General features: G+C 44.1%; 1 protein-coding gene across 2 annotated transcripts; it reads right to left on the bottom strand.

Moving 5' to 3' along the window:
• Positions 1–7007: 7007 nt before the first annotated feature.
• On the bottom strand, positions 7008–19686 carry mapk7 (mitogen-activated protein kinase 7). Of its 2 annotated transcripts, none has more exons than XM_036975152.2 (7): positions 19447–19686; positions 17177–17493; positions 13881–14040; positions 12178–13727; positions 10829–11913; positions 7920–8053; positions 7008–7592 (listed from the first exon to the last, which is right to left on the bottom strand). In XM_036975152.2, exons 2-7 carry the CDS (start codon positions 17487–17489, stop codon positions 7442–7444), a joined length of 3393 nt encoding a protein of 1130 aa, XP_036831047.1. In that variant the 5' UTR covers positions 17490–17493; positions 19447–19686; the 3' UTR covers positions 7008–7441. The 2 variants fall into 2 exon arrangements, with proteins under 2 accessions (XP_036831047.1, XP_090086496.1); XM_090230370.1 differs by having other exon boundaries at positions 18979–19639.
• Between the last annotated feature and the right edge of the window lie 1284 nt (positions 19687–20970).

Here is a 20970-nt window from a genome sequence, read left to right as displayed (position 1 = left end):
CATGCGTTCTAGAATCTCCATTGTCTTTGTTCTCCTCCTGTCACCTGGGCCCTGTTTGAATGCTTAAGAAATAGAAGGATGAAGTAATTCCATCTGAGTGAAGGTAGGGTAGTGACCTTGATTACACCTATCCATTCAAGTTAGAGATCTGTAATTATGAAGGAAGGATGCATTTCTGAAGTCGGATGAATCTCTATGGTCTTTCCTTGATTCCTCATATCCTCTCATGGGTCATTGGCAGAGAAGGTCCAAGGGGAGAAATCTCAGAACTTCTCCGCCAATGCCCTATGAGAAGGATGTGAGGAATCAAGGAAAGACAAATGAGATTCACAGCCCCAAGATTTGATCAAGGCCTTTTCTAAATTAGATTAGCTCGGCTCCTCGTGTCCTTCTTTTGAAAACTTCAATGAGGAGGAGAGGACACTTGCTATCAAATGCAATTGTTAGAAATGAGTCTCCTCCACTGGCATCAGGCAAATTTGTGTAGGAATCCCAAAGTACATGTGTAAAAGAAGCTTGCTAGTTGTGCTAGATAGGTTATAGATCAAATAGCTCATATTTACCTTTCAGAACACACACACGTTCACTCCCAAGCAGGCTCGAGACTTTGAGAATCACATCAAACCTAACCTATACTCTGAATGATCGGCTATTAAAAGCCAACTAACATACATTTACTCCTGAGGTGCTGACCTGTTGCACCCTCTACAACCACTGTGATGATTTATTTGACCCTGCTGGTCATCTATGAACATCTTGGCCATGTTCTGTTATCTCCACCCGGCACAGCCAGCAGAGGACTGGCCATCCCTCATAGCCTGATTCCTCTCTAGGTTTCGGCCTTTCTAGGGAGATTTTCCTAGCCACCGTGCTTCTACACCTGCGTGGTTTGGTGTTTTAGGCTGGGTTTCTGTACAGCACTTTGTGACATCAGCTGATGTAAGAAGGGCTTTATAAATCAATTTGATTGATCAAACCCAACACGCGCAAGGGGGAGGAGTCGACAGAAGGAACCCATTTATGATTTGCTCAATATTCACACATGCACAATCATGCAGCCCTCAGCATAAGACAATGAGGATACCTCAAGTGGGAACAAGGAACATTACTTATTGCTCAGTATTGGACTTAATTATATTGCTTATGGGACAGGAGGACATTAATACGGTGACTCTGACAATGAATGAACAATTTACAATATTATTGAGGTGTCCTACAGATTGGGGCTGCTTCCTGGAGCTACAGGGCTTTAAATCCCGACATGGGCAAAATATAAGTTGGAAGCTATTCCTCTTTTCTTGTTTATTGCAACTGCTAATGAAAGATGGGCTACTATACAATTTATCCCCCCTCCCCATTTTCTTCATTACCCACCCTAACTCATCCAAGTTGGACATGTAGTGTGTGGACACCTGCTCGTCGACCATCTCATTCCAAATTCATGGGCGTTAATATGGAGTTGGTCCCCCCTTTTGTTGCTATAACAGCCTCCGTTCTTCTGGGAAGGCTTTCTACTAGATGTTGGAACATTGATGCGGGGACTTACTTCCATTTAGCCACAAGGGCATTCGTGAGGTCGGGCATTGATGTTGGGCGACTAGGCCTGGCTCGCAGTCGGCGTTCCAATTTATCCCAAAGGTGTTCGATGGGGTTGAGGTCCGGCTCTGTGCAGGCCAGTCAAGTTCTTCCACACCGGTCTCAACAAACCATTTCTGTATGGACCTCGCTTTGTGCACGGGGGCACTGTCATGCTGAAACAGGAAAGGGCAGTTCCGCAAACTGTTCCCACAATGTTGGAAGCACAGAATTGTCTAGGATGTCATTGTATGCTGTAGTGTTAAGATTTCCCTTCACTGGAACTAAGTGGCCAAGCCCGAACCATGAAAAACAGCCCAAGACCATTATTCCTCCTCCACCAAACTTTACAGTTGGCACTATGCATTGGGGCAGGTAGCGTTATCCTGGCACCCGCCAAACCCAGATTTGTCCGTCGGACTGCCAGATGGTGAAGCATGATTCATCACTCCAGAGAATGCGTTTCCACTGCTCCAGAGTCCGATGGCAGCGAGCTTTACACCACTCCAGCCAATGCTTGGCATTGCGCATGGTGATCTTAGGGTTGTGTGTGGCTGCTTGGCCATGGAAACCCATTTCATGAAGCTCCCGACAAACAGTTATTGTGCTGATGTTGCTTCCAGAGGCAGTTCGGAACTCGGTAGTGAGTGTTGCAACCGAGGACATCATTTTTGGACTCACTCAGTGGTCCAATTCTGTGAGCATGTGTGGCCTACCACTTCCGGGCTGAAGTGGAAACGTCTCCTAGATGTTTCCACTTCACAATAACTGCACTTACAGTTGACCGGGGCAGCTCCAGCAGGGCAGAAATTTGACGAACTGACTTGTTGGAAAGGTGGCATCCTATGACGGTGCCATGTTGAAAGTCACTGAGCTCTTCAGTAAGGCCATTCTACTGCCAATGTTTGTCTATGGAGATTGCATGGCGGTGCGTCGAGTTTATAAACCTCTCAGCAACGGGTGTGGCAGAAATACCCGAATCCACTAATTTGAATGGGCGTCCACATGCTTTTGTTTGTATATAAAAAGTGTAAACTGTTGGAACCAAGAAAAATAACTGATATTGGCAGGAGGGAACATAACTAACTAAATTACAGAATACTAAAATATATGCTTAATCCAATATAAACTAATGTATAGAATTTATTATAGAAGAGACAAAGTTCACAAATTCTAGAGCACAACGGTAGAGTCATGTCTTAAGTGTAAAACTAACAATGACTCAATAACCCATGTCTTCTGGGAATGTTATGGAGTCAAAGTTATGGGTGGAGTCAAAGTTGGCTGTCAGAGGTATTACAATATAAATGTACTTTTAATCTCTGCCTGCATATTTCAAGACATGGAATATGAGGGTGCTGTGAGATACCCGATGGGTTGAATGATACTTTTCTCGTCAATCTTGAAAAAAAAATCATACTGGAAATCAACCAATCCTCCATCGTTAACACACTGGAAAGGTAAAATGCTTTATCTCAACGTTGAAGGTCTGGGCGACGGAGAGGAACAAAATGGTGGTGTTTGAGGCCATGTGGCGGAGAGTGATGCAGGTGCTGGAGATGGGGGTGTGAGCATGTGGGTCTAGTCAGGGGTTGATGCTTGTGTGATGTTTGTGTGTATTGTTTAGAAAAATAAAATACACTGAACAAAAATATAAACCCAACAATTTCAAAGATTTTACTGACTTAGTTCATATAAGGAAATCAGTCAATTAAATAAAATGTATTAGGCCCTAGTCTATAGATTTCACATGACTGGAAATACAGATAAAAAGGGTAGGGGCGTGGATCAGAAAACCAGTCAGTGTCTGGTGTGATCACCATTTGCCTCATGCAACGCGACATCTCCTTCACATAGAGTTGTTGATTGTGGCCTGTGGAATGTTGTCCCACTCCTCTTCAATGGCTGTGCGAAGTTCCTGGATATTGGCTGGAACTGGAACACATTGATCCAGAGCATCCCAAACATTCTCAATGGGTGACATGTCTGGTGAATATGCAGGCCATGGAAGAACTGGGACATTTTCAGCTTGCTGTTAGTGAACATTTCCCCTTGCTACATGGGGCCGTGCATTATCATGCAGAAACATGAGGTGATGGCGGTGGATGAATGGCACGACAATGGGCCTCAGGATCTCTGTGCATTCTAACTGCCATCGATAAAATGCAATTGTGTTTGTTGTCCGTAGCTTATGCCTGCCCATATCATAACCCCACCACCACCATGGGGCACTCTGTTCACAATGTTGACATCAGCAAACCGCTCGCCCACACATCTGCCATCTTCCCGGTACAGTTGAAACCAGGATTCATCCACGAAGAGCACACTTTTCCAGCATGCCAGTGAAGGTGAGTATTTGCCAACTGTGTTACGACGCAGAACTGCAGTCAGCTCAAGACCCTGGTGAGCACGCAGATTAACTTCCCCCGAGATGGTTTCTTAAAGTTTGTGTGAAAATTCTTCGGTTATGCAAAACCACAATTTCATCAGCTGTCCGGCTGGCTAGTCTCAGACAATACTCCAGGTGAAAGGCTGGATGTGGAGGCCCTGGGCTGGTGTGGTTACACATGCTCTGCAGTTGTGAGGCCGGTTAGACGCACTGCCAAATTATATAAAATGACATTGGAGGTGGCTTATGGTAGAGAAATGAACATGCAACAGCTCTGGTAGACATTCCTGCAGTCAGCATGCCAATTACTCGCTCCCTCAACTTCTGACATCTGTGGCATTGTGTGACAACTGCACATTTATAGTGGCCTGTTGTCCCCAGCACAAGGTGCACCTGCTGTTTAATCAGCTTCTTGATATCCACACCTGTCAGGTGAATGGATTATCTTGGTAATGGGGAAATGCTCACGAACAGTGATGTCAACAAATTTGTGCACCACATTTGAGAGAAATAAGCATTTTGTGCGTATGCAAAGTTTCTGGGATCTTTTATTTCAGCACATGAAATATAGGACCAACACTCTACATGTTGTGTTCATATTTTTGTTCAGGATAAAATCTTATACACTAGGAACACCTTTTTGTAACACCAAGGAAACGCTTTACAATGAAATTGTCCCTTGGTTCACTGTGTGAAATCAGGTAGGCACATTTTTCATATTTTAGACTTTTAATGTCACACGCACAAGTACAGTGAAATGCCTTTCTTACAACAATGCAGTCATCAATAACTATGTAATACTAAAAACAGTACAACAAAAACAAGATATAAAAATAGCACGATAAAGTAAGTAAGCATACTCCCTTTTTCAGGACCCTCTTTCAAAGATAATTAGTAAAAATCCAAATAACTTCACAGATCTTCATTTGTAAAGAGTTTAAACACTGTTTCCCATGCTTAATTAATGAACATGCACCTGTGGAACGGTCGTTAAGACACTAACAGCTTACAGACGGTAGGCAATTAAGGTCACAGTTATGAAAACTTAGGACACTGAAGAGGCCTTTGAACTGACTCTGAAAAACACCAAAATAAAGATGCCCAGGGTCCCTGCTCATCTGCGTGGACGTGCCTTATGCATGCTGCAAGGGGGCATGAGGACTGCAGATGTGGCCAGGGCAATAAATTGCAATGTCCGTACTGTGAGACGCCGTAGACAGGACGGACAGCTGATCGTCCTCGCAGTGGCAGACCACGTGTAACACCTGCACAGGATCAGTACATCCGAACATCACACCTGCGGGACAGGTACAGGATGGCAACAACAACTGCCCGAGTTACACCAGGAATGCACAATCCCTCCATCAGTGCTCAGACTGTCCGCAATAGGCTGAGAGAAGCTGGACTGAGGGCTTGTAGGCCTACTCTATATTCTAACTATTCATCACCCCCAAAGTCAATAGTTTGTAGAGCCACCTTTTGCAGCAATTACAGCTGCAAGTCTCTTGGGGTATGTCTCTATAAGCTTGGCACATCAAGGCAAAACTGCTCTAGATCCTTCAAGTTGGATGGGTTCCGCTGGTGTACAGCAATATTTAAGTCATACCACAGATTCTCAAGGTCTTGGCTGATTTCTTTTGATTTTCCCATGATTTCAAGCGAAGAGGCACTGAGTTTGAAGGTAGGCCTTGAAATACATCCACAGGTACACCTCCAATTGACTCAAATGATGTCAATTAGCCTATCAGAACCTTCTAAAGCCATGACATCATTTTCTGGAATTTTTCAAGCTGTTTAAAGGCACAGTCAACTTAGTGTATGTCAACTTCTGACCCACTGGAATTGTGATACAATTGTGTGTGGGCCATTTTAAGTTTGGCGATTTGGACACTTCAAGCTCTCGACCTGCTCCACTGCAGCCCTGTCGATGTGGATGGTTTCCTGTAGTCCACGATCAGCTCCTTGGTCTTACTGACGTTGAGAGCTTGTTGTTCCGAACCCACATTGTCCAGTCACGGACCACCTCCCTGTAGGCTGTCTCATCGTCGCCGGTAATCAGGCCTACCACCGTCGTGTCACCACCAAACTTGGTGTTGTGTGTGGATGAACAGGGAGTACAGGAGGGGACAAAGCGTTCACACCCCTGTGGGGCCCCAGAGTTGAGGGTCATCATGGCGGAGGTGATGTTGCCTACGTACACCACCTGAGGTCAGCCTGTCAGGAAGTCCAGGATCCAGTTTTAGAGGGAGGTGTTCATTCCCAGGGTTCTAAGCTTGGTGAAAAGCTTGGAGGGGACAATGGTGTTGAACGCTGAGCTGTCAATGAACATATCACATAGGTATTCCTCTTATCTTGGTGGGTGAGGGCAGTGTGGAGTGCAATAGATATTGCTTTGTCTTTGGGGGTGGAGGCCCACTTTTTCTTATCCTGCTTATACAGAATGTATTATTACTTAAACTATGTATTTCTTTGTTTTTAATTTTCTTCTTTTGAGTGGCAGCCTGTGTTTTATAAATGTGTAAATGTATAATGATCAACAGATTAATATTGCACTGAACATGTTGAAACATGATTACCTGCCAAAGCTAATCTCCATTTTCTGTTCATGCGTTCACACCCATTCACTGTGGTCAACGATTGTCAACTCTCAAATTACAAGCCCCTCAACTCTCCAGTAACACAAAACGACAACTTTTTGACAGCGAATGGTAGCGAAGAGGATTCAACAGGGTTGCTTTAATAGTGACAACGTTGAGTTTTGGCCTGTTCCTAATAAATCATTCCTGATCACGGTTGTATTCATTAGAGACCAAACGGAAGACACCGGACTGAAACGGTAGGACTACCTGGACTCATAACAAACGTTAAAATCACTGCAAAGTATTTTGTGTTGCGTGCCCTAATGAACATGACCCAGTCATTGTGATGTCATCAATGTATTTTCCCCTCTGTTGGTGTAATAACCGGCATGGGCTTCAATTATGTTAACAAACCACCTTCTCTCCTCTCCTTCAGGGCCCATTGTAAAACAGCAGCAATCATACAAGTTATGACCCAATGATCTTTATTAAAAGAACCATGAACACTGCATGAAGAAATGCTAGAAAAACAAAAAAACTATTAAATAGATTAACCTTTAAGAGTGTCTATTACAAAGCGTATAACCCAGGGCTCAGACTCCTCCTTTCTAGAAAACTTCTAAATGTAGGGACACAAGGGTCTAGTGTTGACCAGAGCCCTATGGGCCTGGTCAAATGTAGTGCACTACATAGGGACTAAAGGTACCATTACAGGATGAAATACCCTGTATAGCAGTCCCAGATCTGGGACTAGACTATTTGTATAGTATTTATTTACCTACTCCCAAGTAGTGCACTGTGTGGGGAATGCACTTGGGATGCAGACAATGCAACCTGATGTCTGGTAAGGGGCTATTTCTACCTCCAGTGTCTTGGTTGTTATTCCAGAAGGAGGGAGTCAGGTGTCAGAGGGGATGGAGTCAGAGAGGATCATGGGAGATCCTAGCTGTAGTTCCTGCTGTAGCGATTCCAGGTCAGCCGGAGTCATGCGGTGCACCTCCAGCCAATCAGAGAGCAGGGAGGCCGAGAGGGGGCCTGAGTCATTGTAACTGATGGAGGAGAAAAGAGAGGGAGGGTTTGATAAACATTCCCCTGCTGGTGATAATTATATTTTTGACTGACAGTACACCAACTCCAAATGTATGTATGATATAACATTTGCATCTACAGTGGTTTCTGGGGTATACTTGTTTAAACTACGCACTGATACACAAATGTGTTAGACTTGTTAGGTTACCTGTAAATACACAGTAAAATCTATACCCTTTTACACTATAGTGCCGACCCGACTGTACTATGCTGGTGGATCATTTATTTTCACAGTCTTTCGCAGCACTGCTCCAGGAATGATGGTGTAGGTGTAAAGCTTGACTCACCTGTCTCTGAGGTCTGCGTGCTGGAGGTCAGTGAGGGACTGGTTGAAGAGGTCATCCAGGTCAAAGCCCACTCCGTATCCTGCCCCACTGCCCTTAGGGGTGACAGAGAACACCGGAGGCAGCACATCTTCCACCTGAGAGTGGCAACGAGACGTTAAAATATTTGTTGGTCTGTGGTGTGTACTGAGGAGCAACCAGATGCTACACTTGACACTTATGAAATTGCTTATTCCAGTTACTGATAAGCATGCACTGTAAAAACTTAAATCCCTGTGTATTGATGAGGAATTGAAAACTTATATGGTTGAAAGGGATGAGGCAGAAGGAATGGCAAATAAGTCTGGCTGCACAACCGATTGGCAAACGTACTGTAAATTGAGAAATCATGTGACTAAACTGAATAAAAAGAAGAAACTACACTATGAAACAAAGAAATGACAAAGAATGATAGTAAAAATCTTTGGAGCACCTTAAATAAAATTTGAAAAAAAAAAGGCAAAGGCTCCATCATTCAGTGAATCAGTTGGCTCACCGATATTGCCAATTATTATTATTTTTAAAATTCCATTGGCAAGATTAGCAAAGAAATATCACATGCCAGCAAAAAACGCTGACGCTAAACATCCCAAGTAAAGTGAGTGTGGAAAAAGTACAAAAATTGTCTATCAACAATGACAAGCCACCGGAGTCTGATAACTTGAATAGAAAATTACTGAGGATAATAGCTGACAATATTGCCACATCTTCAATCTAAGCCTACTTGAAAGTGTGTGCCCTCAGGCCTGGTGATAAGCACAAGTAATTCTGCTACCCAAGAATAGTAAAACCCCCTTTTACTGGCAAAAATAGCCAACCAATCAGCCTGTTACTAACCCTTAGTAAACCTTTGGAAAAATGTGTGTTTGACCAGATACAATGCTATTTTACTGTAAACAAATTGACAACAGACTTTCAGCACACTTATAAGGAAGGACATTCAACAAGCACAGCACTTACACAAATTACTGACGATTGGCTCAGAATAATGTATGATAAAGAAATTGTGGGAGCTGTTTTGTTAAGACTTCAGTGCAGCTTTTGACATTAACCATCATAGTCTGCTGATGGAAAAACTTGTTTTATGGTTTTACACCCCCTGCTATATTGTGGATAAAGAGTTACTTGTCTAACAGAACACAGAGGGTGTTCTTTAATAGAAGCCTCTCCAACATTATCCAGGTAGAATCAGGAATTCCCCAGGGCAGCCGTCTAGGCCCCTTACTTTTTTCAATCTTTACTAACGACATGCCACTGGCTTTGAGTGAAGCCAGTGTGTATATGTATATGCGGATGACAACACTATACACATCAGCTACGACAGCGAGTGAAATCACTGCAACACAAGAGCTGCAGTTAGTTTCAGAATGGGTGGCAAGGAATAAGTTAGTCCTAAATATTCCTAAAACTAAAAGCATTGTATTTGGGACAAATCATTCAGTAAACCCTAAACCTCAACTAAATCTTGTAATAAATAATGTGGGAATTGAACAAGTTGAGGTCACTAAACTGCTTGGAGTAACACTAGACTGTAAACTGTCATGGTCAAAACATGTTGATACAACAGTAGCTAAGAAGTCTGTCCACAATAAAGCTCTGCCTTTTTAACAACACTATCAACAAGGCAGGTCCTACAGGCTAGTTTTGTCACACCTGGACTACTGTTCAATTGTGTGGTAAGGTGCCACAAAGATGTACCTCGGAAAATTACAATTGGCTCAGAACATGGCAGCACGGCTGGCCCCTTAAATGTACATAGAGCTAACAAAATCGAAATCTTTTGCGGGTCAAAGTGGAGAAGAGATTCATTTCATCACTTTTTGTAAGAAGAAATGTTGACATGCTGTCTGTTTAAACTACTAGCACACAGCTCAGACACCCATGTCCACCCCACAAGACATGCCACCAAAGTTCTCTTCACAATCCCCATGTCAAGAACTGACTACTACATAGAGCCATGGCTACATGGAACTCTATTCCACATCAGGTAGCTGATGCAGCAGTAGAATCAGATTTAAAAAACGCAATACCTTATGGAACAGTAGGGACTGTGACGAGACACAGGCACACATAAGACACACACTCTGCACACACATACACATGGATGTTGTATTTGAAATGTGATAGAGGAGTGTACTGGCTTGAGGGAAAACAATTCATGTATTGGGTAAAGTGTTATGAAATGTAATATTTTCAACTGTATATAACTGTCTTAATGTTGTTGGACCCCAGGAAGAATAGCTGATAATGGGGATCCTTAATAAATACAGATAAAATACAAATACACCATAGAGTTAGAAAAGCTAGAGGTTAGTACCTCCTATCTTTGCCATTGATCACTTCCTGTGGCAGCGCCATGGAGAGCTACTGGGATTATGAAGTAGTCAATGTTGTTATACTTTTTAAATTATACTTTTTCCCCCCCCCTCTGTTTTCTAGCTACACAGCGTTTACAATTCCATTGTTTACAAAGGGAGGTAAAAACAGTTTATAATTTGGGGTTTTGATAGGGTTTGACAATTTAACTCATAAGGCATTAAAAAAGGTATATACTTTGTATTGTTATCACCTTTAACCCATGCCAAGTCCCAGCCAGTTGACTGTCACTATTTTGCTATCACTATTTTGTCCCAAGTCCACCCTCTAGCTTTTCTAAATTAGTGGTTTAGTTAATCTCCCTTTATAACCCCCCCCCCCCCCAAACAAATGTTGGATTACCAGACAAAATATGGCCAATATTCTGACTCGAATAAAAATATTAAAAACACATAACTACAATAATGCTAAGAAAATATATAACAGGGGGGGGGGGGGTCTAGGAGAGGGTGATATTAGGAAGAAAGGAAGGTCAGAGACCCTCCACTCAGACCCACCTGTGACTTTGAGAGCTGCAGTGTGACCGTGTGGATGTCAGGGGCCACAGCGTGCCCCGGCTGTCCGGTGTCTGTGAACCCTAAGCTGGGCTGAGGAAGGGACGGGGCCCCTAAGGCCCCGCAGAGAGGGCTCTGCGTGTGGGACCCGGGCTTCTCTCTCAGTGCCGAGCACAGCTTCTCCATGGGCCCGGCCCCACTAGTGACTGAGTTAGGGTGAGAGTTGATGTTGTTCTGACCACCCCCTGTTCTCATGTTGCCATTGGTTTCGCTCGATGGTAGTGCTGGGGCTTTCGTCAAGAAAGTCCCCACGGGGTGCGGCTGAGGGAAGCTTGTCTGGCAGGCTTGGGGTGATCTGTTAAGGGGTAGCTGCTGTTGCTGGGAAGTCCCGGCCCCTACCTGCTGCCCAGCCCAATTCCCCAGACAGTTGAAGATCCTTGGCCCATCGTACTCACCCTGCGTCGGTTTTAGTGTGTTGTTTTTAGTTAAGCCACAGGAGGCTCCATCCACCATGTCCATCCCTCTACTCACAGCCACACGCCCCATCTCCTCTCCCTTTGTCTGGCCCAGAGAGAAAAGCAGTGAGCCCTGGGTATTTAGTGGCTGGAACATCCCTGACAGATTGGGCTCTATTTGGGGTACCGTCTGTTTGTGAGTCTGAATCTCCCCTGCTTCCTTATCCGATTTCGTGTGGTTTACAGCCATTGCCGCCTGGGTGTTTTCGCTCGAATTCCCGCTGAGGTGGGAATTCACTTTGCAGCCCTTAGTTTTGGTTGTGTCAACATCGGGGTTCTGTGATTTGTCTGCACGGCTGTCCATCATCCTCTTCCAGCGTTCCAATAGGCTCTTGTCATTGTCGCTCAGGAGAACCCCACCCAATGAGTCCCCTTCTCTTCTCTCCTTCTCTTTCATCTTCCTCTCCCGCTCCTTAGCTCTCTCCTGCCTCCTCCGCCTCTTCTCCTCCCTTTCTCTTTGGCGCTCCTGGGCTGTGACGGGCCGCCGTAGCTCCGGAAGAGAGAGGGAGGAGGTTAGGGAGCATGTCAGACCTGTTCCACCTGTATCCATACTCAGCGCTGTTGGACCTCCATCTGAAGAGAGAACACAAGAAATATTCTCGTTAAAGGGTAGTGCAGACAATATATATATTTCTTCCTTACATTGAAAGTAGTCAATGGACAAGGAGAGACTGCTTTGGTTTCTAACCAAAACCCAATATAAAAGTCAATGTTCACCAGTTTCCATTTTTAAAATACCCATACTGAACTACTCCTTTAAAAAGTAACACAGTAAGAGGCAAGCACGTCAGCCCTTTTTAAGAAGAGGACTTGAAAGTGTAGACTTGTACAATTTACCTCTGGCTTTGTTTCTGAGAGCCGACTTTCGCAAGGCCTCCTTGAGCGCTGCTTTGGTGTCCTCCGAAATGGCTCCATCTTTCCTGGTCCCTTCCCCTGCCCCCGCTGTTCCCCTCGCCCCCTTGGACAATGACTGAGTGAGGGACTGCGAAAGCGACTGAGCTTGGGCCTGGGAGAGCATGAGAGAAGGCACAGAGTTGGGCAGAGGGGCCATGGTGTCGTGTGCTAAAGTGGAGGACACGGAAGACGCAGCCTGGCCCTGAGACATTAGCTGACTTTGAGTGACTTGGGTCAGAGGTCCCCCCTGGCTGGTGGGTACTAGCTCCTCCACCTTCGAGCTTTCTCTCAGAGCTTCAGATGGTGAGGTGCCCTGGGAAGAGACTGGTGTGATCAGGTCTATGATCTCAGGCTGCCCGCTGTCCGAGTTGGCGCTGGGCATGTCCACGTCCTGGCAACTCTCTGCCTGGGTCAGGGGAGGCAATGTGTGGGTCAGACGTTGGGATGGGGTCACCTCTAAAAGGGGCGGGGCATGTTTACTAAAGGACGGCAGCTGATTGGCGAAAGTTTGGCTCCCTCCTGTCGTTATATGATGTTGATTGGCTTGACTCTTTGACACTGGTTGCGGCTGCATCGGCGATACCTGTGTCGGTCGTGACATGGAAGCCAATGAGTTATTGGTCAGGTTGACGGTGGAGGTTTGAGCAGACCGTTGGTCACCACCACCACCCTGCCTCTGTAAGGGCCTGAACTGGATCCTCTGCCGGTTGTTCTGCTTCCGCCGGTGGAAGTCCTGGATCTCCACCAGGATGGCCTCTTTGATCTGCTCCCGGCTCATGGGCGCCTTGTCGAACTCAAAGTCGAAGGCGGGCACGCAGATGGGCTCATCGTCCTGGTCGTGGTACTTGGACAGATAAGGGTGCTCCAGTGCCTGGCTCACATCAATCCGCTCGCGAGGATCGAAGCGCAGCATGGTGGCCAGCAGGTCCAGGGCAGCAGGCTCGGCCTGCGGGTACAACTTGGCCAAGGGCACGGGTGCGTGCGACGGCAGGCTCCGCACATACGAGCGCACCCGATCAGCCCCGATGGCCCCGATCACGCCCTCTGGTGGTGTGCCCAACACGGACAAGATAAGCTGTAGCTGGTGGACATAGTGCTTCCCGGGAAACAGCTGCTTGCGGCCCAGCATCTCGGCAAAGATGCAGCCCACGGACCACAGGTCGATGGCCAGGCTGTAGTGGTGCAGCGAGAGCATTAGTTCAGGGGCGCGGTACCAGCGCGTGGCCACGTACTCAGTCATGAAGGAGTGGGACTCCTCGGGGTGTGAGCTAAGGCCCCGGGCCATGCCAAAGTCCCCGATCTTCAGCTCGCAGTTCTCGTTGACCAGCAGGTTGGAGGGCTTGAGGTCACGGTGGATGACATTGGCCGAGTGCACGTACTTGAGACCGCGGAGGAGCTGGTACAGGAAGTAGCGTGTGTGCTCTGGAGTTAGCGGCTGCCGGGAGTGGATGATCTGGTGGAGATCACTCTCCATCAGGTCCAGAACCACATACCTGGAAGAGGAGAGACAAGGACAAAACAGAAAAGATGGAGAAATTACACTTTGTTGTATCTAGTCATGTTTTTTTTCTCGATTTTACAACAACAACGAAGTACTTTCCAATAAGGGGCATCCAGAAATATAATGAAGAATAACAGTTACTTACACAGACTTGAAGTGAGGGAGGCTAGGCTGGAGGATGTCTTTGATGGCGATAATGTTGTCATGTTTGAAATGCTTGAGAATCTTCAGCTCTCGTAATGTACGCTTAGCGTTTTGCACCACCTCAAAGGCATTGGGAATCTTCTTAATTGCCACTTGTTGACCTGTAGATAAGTTACCCAGATGAAAAAAAATACTGAACAAAAATAAAACGCAACAATTTCAAAGATTTTGTTACTGAGAAGGAAATTGGTCAATTTAAATATATTAATTAGGCCCTAATCTATGGATTTCACATGACTGGGCAGGGGCATAGCCATGGAGGGGCCTGGGAGGGCATAGACACACCCACTTGGGAGCCAGGTCCACCCACTGCGTAGCCAGGCACAGCCAATCAGAATGAGTTTTTCCCCACAAAATGACTTCATCACAGACTAAATACCCCCCCCCCCCAAACTAGAGCCACGACTCTAGTTAGATCCCTGTATGGATATCTTCCTTAAAAGGGTTCTAGAGTAAATAAGGGATAATCAACGAGGGGCTAATGAACAACGTGGGAAATGTGTTCCATGACGTGCTAGCGGAGTGGAACTAACCTTCCACGGAGTTGCATTATTTTCCAGAGAACGCATAGAGCCCCGAGTTGATTATCCCTATTATATTGGCCATGTACCACAAACCTGATGTGCCTTATTGCAATTATAAACTGGTTACCAATCAGTGTCTTATAAACACCTGTTTCCAGTTGCTTGAAACAGGCGTTTATTAGACACAGGTGCCTTCCAAATCAAGGAAAGTTAAGGTTGGTTGAATATTGTTTTACCGTATTGTCAATTAACCATCAACTAGCTATGCCGCTGGAAGTTTGAGTCTGATTGGCTATAGAAGCCCATATGGCATCTGTTAATGCTGATACATCCGGACAAAATATACCCTATGACTGGCCTGAATGTGCCTTTATGGACTTTGTAAACTGTCGAGAGTAGACCATTAACTGACCCAAATGGTTGCCAAAATCAGGCAAAGGCTAGATGCCGTTATTTTAGAATGAAACATGCATTCGAAAACACTGGACTTTTTGAGTGGATATTCAAATGCAGTTTAGGCTCAAGCCTCGACCAAAGTCCTGTACTCCCTTGTAAATAATAACACAATTATTCATTGCATTGCGATGTAGGAATGGTCCTTCTCTTGTCCCTAGAAACAATCAATAGGGGAGCTTTTCAATCTGGGCTCTGGGAGCGATGCCTGGGGAAAAGACAGCAGGCTACACCTGTCATCTGATTACTGCTTTTCATGACAGGACAATTCACTGCAGTAGTAGGCCTACATACTATCTTATAAAGATTGAGCAACATATCTTAAATAAAACACATCCTCTGTAGGATAATGCAAAGACAATGTATCAAATAAATTGCTGGGAAAAGTTTGGGAGGAGAGAGAGAGAGCGAGCGAGCGATGGTGTGATCACATTGGCTGGTGATGTTGAATTGATACATTGTTTACACGAACGCATTGCAAACGCACAGGACCGGCAGAGATAAGCACAGTGAACAATAAAATCCAACTGAGTTCACAACCATTCGAAAAATGAAAATCACTTAGCATGCAATGATTAACTTTGACATGCTGATGTGCCCAGCTAAACAGTGTTGTTGTTACATTCAAATACACGTTTCTATAGTATGCTTCATTACATGTTCATTTTAGTATTATTTGCATTTGCCACTATGACAATAAACTCACCATCAAGGCACTGAATGGTCTGTAAACACATTATACAGCGAGCAGTAGAATGTGTTAAATGCTGTGATCAGTTAGTTGATTGACAGGTGTATAACAATAAAACACTCAACTATGTTTGCCATCGATTTATAGTTAATTGTTAGAATTATCGTACACAGGCCCTTAAAGGGACATTTACATTTTTAAACTTCATCTCCAGCACCACTTCAACATGGCACGTTTCTAACAAGTTCAAACAGGTGCCATTAATACAGGCAACGAGTGGAGGACAGAGGAGCCTCTTAAAGAAGAAGTTACAGGTCTGTGAGAGACAGAAATCTTGCTTGTTTGTAGGTGACCAAATACTTATTTTCCACCATAATTTGCAAATAAATTCATTAAAAATCCTACAATGTGATTTTCTGGATTTTTTTTCTCATTTTGTCTGTCATAGTTGAAGTGTACCTATGATGAAAATTACAGGCCTCTCATCTTTTTAAGTGGGAGAACTTGCACAATTGGTGGCTGACTAAATACTTTTTTTGCCCTACTGTATATACACACACACACACACTTTTTTAAACCTTTATTTAACAAGGCAAGTCAGTTGAACAAATTCTTATTTACAATGACGGCCTACACCATCCAAACCCGGGCGACTCTGGGCCAATTGTGCGCCGCCTTATGGGACTCCCAATCACTGCCGGTTGTGATACAGCCTGGAATCGAACCAGGGTATTTGTAGTGACGCCTCAAGCACTGAGATGCAGTGCCTTAGACCGATGTGCCACTCGGGATATTGGGATATTTGTGACGATATATCGTATCGTTTTGACAAAATCGCAATATTATTTTTTAGCTAGTTTGCTGTACCTGCACCAAAACTACACTATTTTTCCTTCATAGCTTGTTCTACTTATTTTTAAGAGGGATTCCATTTGTATTCATGAATTTTATTTCCATGACCGATCAAAACTCATCTTATGGCTCCCTCTTGTCCCTCTGCAGCAGACCTATGGTGAGCAGTATGTTACGTTTGGAACATCGAATCACAACACAAATACATAGTGATAATATCAATAAGTATCATGATAATATCGTATCATGAGCTTTCTGGCAATTCCCAGCCCTAATAGAAACATGCTGTTTTCACATGTTGGTGTGGTGCAGGAGATTATGAAGTACAAACATTTTGAAATGTCCCCTTAATTGATTATTTTGGAGGGGTATTTTCAATCAAGAAACACATATATATATATATATATATATATATATATATATATATATATATATATATATATATATATATATATATATATATATATATATTTTTTTTTTTTTTAATTGGGCTGGCAATATTTTAAGGTAGGCCTATAAGAAAAGTGGATGGGCCCAGGCCCCTTGGCCCAAGCACCCAGAAGCCAATGGGAGGAGAGGATCCAAGGTCCTCCCTCCGTTGGACCTGCTCCTACAACGAGTTTGCGAGGATTTGATATAACAGGGATGAAGCAAGCAAGGATATGACAACTAGTATTGTTTTCAGTCACCACCAAAAACTTAAAGGCAGCCTCTCACCATTGTCCCGCCTCCTGGCGGAGGACACGACGCCATAGGCCCCTGTGCCGATGGTCTCTATGACGTCATACTCCTCGCCAACCTCAAAATTCACATCCAGGGAATGGGCTTTGAGCAAAGCCAAGTTCTTGGCTGCTGTGCTGGTGTCTGCCGTACTGCCTGTTTCGTTGCTTGGTTCCACGTGCAACCTCCCTACTTCATCATGATGGTTCTTGTGGTTGTTGTCCCTGCCATTGTTGACAGCCATTGAACTCTGTGTTGCCATAGCCCCGGATTCAGCAGTATCACCTTTTCTCCCCTCCTTGGATGACATGATCCTTGAGGGAAGAGAAGAGGAAACGGAAGGGACATGATTAACCAGTCAAAAGCTACATCTATTTTTGAAATAGGCTATGCAGCTGAGCGCCAACTAATTTCTTTACATTGAAAGCAGTTGAGTCAAAGCTCATTTCATTTGATTAAAATCAGGTAGGTAGGCTATCAGTGTCCAGATATAGTGCCTTTGGAAAGTATTCAGACCCCTTTACTTTTTCCACTATGTTACATTACAGCCCTATTCTAAAATTTATTAAAATCCCCCCCCCCCCCCCCTCAATTTACCAATTTACACACAATACCCCATAATGACAAAGCATAAAAGTTTTTTTTAGAAATGTTTGTTAATTTTTTAATATTTTTTATTAAAGTGCAATGTAAATATCACATTTCCATAAGTATTCAGATCCTGTACTCAGTACTTTGTTGAAGCACCTCTGACAGCGATTACAGCCTTGAGTATTCTTGGGTATGACATTAAAAGCTTGGCACACCTATATTTGGGGAGTTTCTCTTATTCTTCTCTGCAGATCCTTTCAAGCAGCTCTGTCAGGTTGGATGGGGAGCGTTGCAGCACAGCTATTTTCAGGTCTCTCCAGAGATGTTCGATCGGGTACAAGTCCGGGCCACTCAAGGACATTCAGAGATTTGTCCCGAAGCCACTCCTGCGTTGTCTTGGCTGTGTGCTTAGGGTCATTGTCCTGTTGGAAGGTGAACCTGTCGCCCCTGTCTGAGGTCCTGAGTCCTCTGGAGCAGGTTTTCATCAAAATCTCTCTGTACTTTGCTCAGTTCATCTTTGCCTCGATCCTGACTGGTCTCCCAGTCCCTGCCGCTGAAAAACTTCCCCACAGCATGATGCTGCCATCACCATGCTTTACCGTAGGGATGGTGCCAGGTTTACTCCATAAGTCTTGGTTTCATCAGACCAGAGACCATGTTAATTATGGTCTGAGAGTCTTTAGGTGCCTTTCCAAATCATGTCCAATCAATTGAATTTACCACAGGTGGACTCCAATCAAGTTGTAGAAACATCTCAAGGATCATCAATTGAAACAGGATGCACCTGAGCTCAATTTCGATTCGCATAGCAAAGGGTCTGAATACTTATTTAAATAAGGTATGTTTTTAATTTGTAATACATTTGCAAAAATGTATAGAAATCTGTTTTTGCTTTGTCGTTATGGGGTATTGTGTGTAGATTGCGGAGAAAATATAAATATTTAATCCATTTTAGAATAAGGCTTTAACATAACAAAATGTGGAAAAAGTCGAGGGGTCTGAATACTTTCCAAAAGCCCTGTTCATCATTGGGGAAACCAGTGGTCTTAAGCTTAAAGAAACATTATACTTTATTTAACCTCCAACCCATGTTGCAGTCGTATGGCATTAAGATTTCAATTTTCTATGTCTATATAATACCGGTGCTAGGAAAAGGCCTCGACTATCCTAATCAATAGCCCTATTCATTCATAGGAGGTTGGTGGCACCTTAATTGGGGTGGACGGGCTCGTGGTAATGGCTGGAGTGGAATAATATCAAACACAAACACATGGTTTCAATGTGTTCCCGGCCATAAATATGAGCCGTTCTCCTCTCAGCAGCCTCCTGTGGTATGCTATAGCCTAAAGCACATATTGAGAACTGCCTCATGAAAAAGAATGAGGCCTATGTTATATGAAATATTCACAATATCTCTAACATTTGAAATTGCATTATCATATCAAAATAAGGAGATATTTATGTTATAAATAAATCATTGGCTGATTAGTCAAATATCACACAATCAGCTCTGAGATATTATAGTCTAGTGGATTGCATTTTGGGGTAATCCAATAAATCATCTCATCACGAGATCAACTGCTACAATAGGACTCTGATACCCACGCAATCCCTTTTATGCACGGACAATGAGGAACAGTGTACCCTCTTCCATGGGCGTATCGGTATTAGCCTACCTGCGTCTTCAGAAAAGATAGCTAGCCCCACAACAATGGCCAACAAAACGACTGCTTCCATGAGTTGAGCTGAAGCCTTTATCAAATATGCCTGCCAAATGCCAATCCTGTTTTTAATGTTCAACTGAAAATAAACTACAATAGCAGTACGCTACATTGCATGGCAATTTGTTGTTATCGCGACTGTAAATATACTTCCTTGTAGTCTTCCGTTTTCTTCTTCTTCTTTGGGATTTGGTTAGCGGATCTCATCCAAGTTTTAGGTGCATACACCGCCACCTACTGTACTGGAGTGTCAGGCCAGTCATGGTGTGAGGCCAGTCATGAAATACGGTCCAAAACACTTAAAAGACACACCCTACCCCCTCAGCCCTCAAAATTAAGTGGACACTTCTGATGACGTGTCATGACGTCTGACAAGTATACACTTGCAGGGCAAGGGGTGAGGGAGGAAGGAATGATTATTATTGGACCACCGTGTTCATCCCGCGCAATTATGAGTGCATGTCTATATTAAATATATCATTATTAATATACACCTACTATATGATAGCTAGCAAATTCATTTGCTAACTAATGTTAGCCTGCCTAGCTGGAGCCTCTGAAGGATAATGTTTTATTTCTACAATTTCCAAAAGATAACCAAACAAAAACATATTTACTTTTTACGAGACGCGTTTGTGCCATCATGTGCGTTAGTAGCACAATTTCTAACTTAATTTCATTCGTTTTTACTTACACTTGTATGCTGACTTCTCCATTGATGTTGTTTTTAAGTTTTCCCTGACTTTTCTTAGCAGATGTACAATCGTCACGAATTGAATTATGGGTAGTTTCAGGTCCTGGAGTGAACATAATTGTACACTCGCAAAGCCGACGAAAAACTGAGGGACTTATGTTGTAAACTTCCCTTGCTTGGCTAATAATTTGGACCGCCCGCCAATATGGTGACAGGGATTCCCCCAAGGGCATAAGGTGAGGGTAAGTAGACGAGGGTGTGTCTTTTAAAGGTTTGGACCGCAGCCATGGCCTACATACATAAAAGTATCTTCATTAGTCCTGTTCCTCTAAGAAAGTGAAATGTAGCCCTAGACACATTAAAAACTCACTACCCCATTCCACTACTTTGACCCTATCTGCTCCTGCACCATGACAACGACCGGGGAGGACAGGACACCATCACTCAACACCTCCTGTAGCTCTTCTGAAAACAAATGTTGTATATCCAAATACATCTCTGCAGCTGCCATCACAACATCTATTTTCTGTGATTTTACATTCCATTTCTGCAGTGCAGTTGATAAGCATTGTTATGAATGCTAAGAAGATAGAAATCTTCTTAGCATTCAAATCTACTACTCACTGGAATCCTCTCAGGATCGCTCACCCTTGACCCATCCTACTCTACTCTCTTCACTGCCTCAGCATACGACACCCTCTGCACTACTCTGATTCTTGCCATTCAACCTGCCTCTCTCGCACTAAACACTTCCGATCCCCAGCAACATGGGCACCCCTACAGTT

This window comes from Oncorhynchus mykiss, chromosome 3, assembly GCF_057628025.1.
Source record: "Oncorhynchus mykiss isolate SJ-2025 chromosome 3, ASM5762802v1, whole genome shotgun sequence".
Taxonomy (NCBI): Eukaryota; Metazoa; Chordata; class Actinopteri; order Salmoniformes; family Salmonidae; genus Oncorhynchus; species Oncorhynchus mykiss.
The sequence above is the reverse complement of the archived record's forward strand: the minus strand, read 5'-3'. Positions and strand labels throughout refer to the sequence as shown.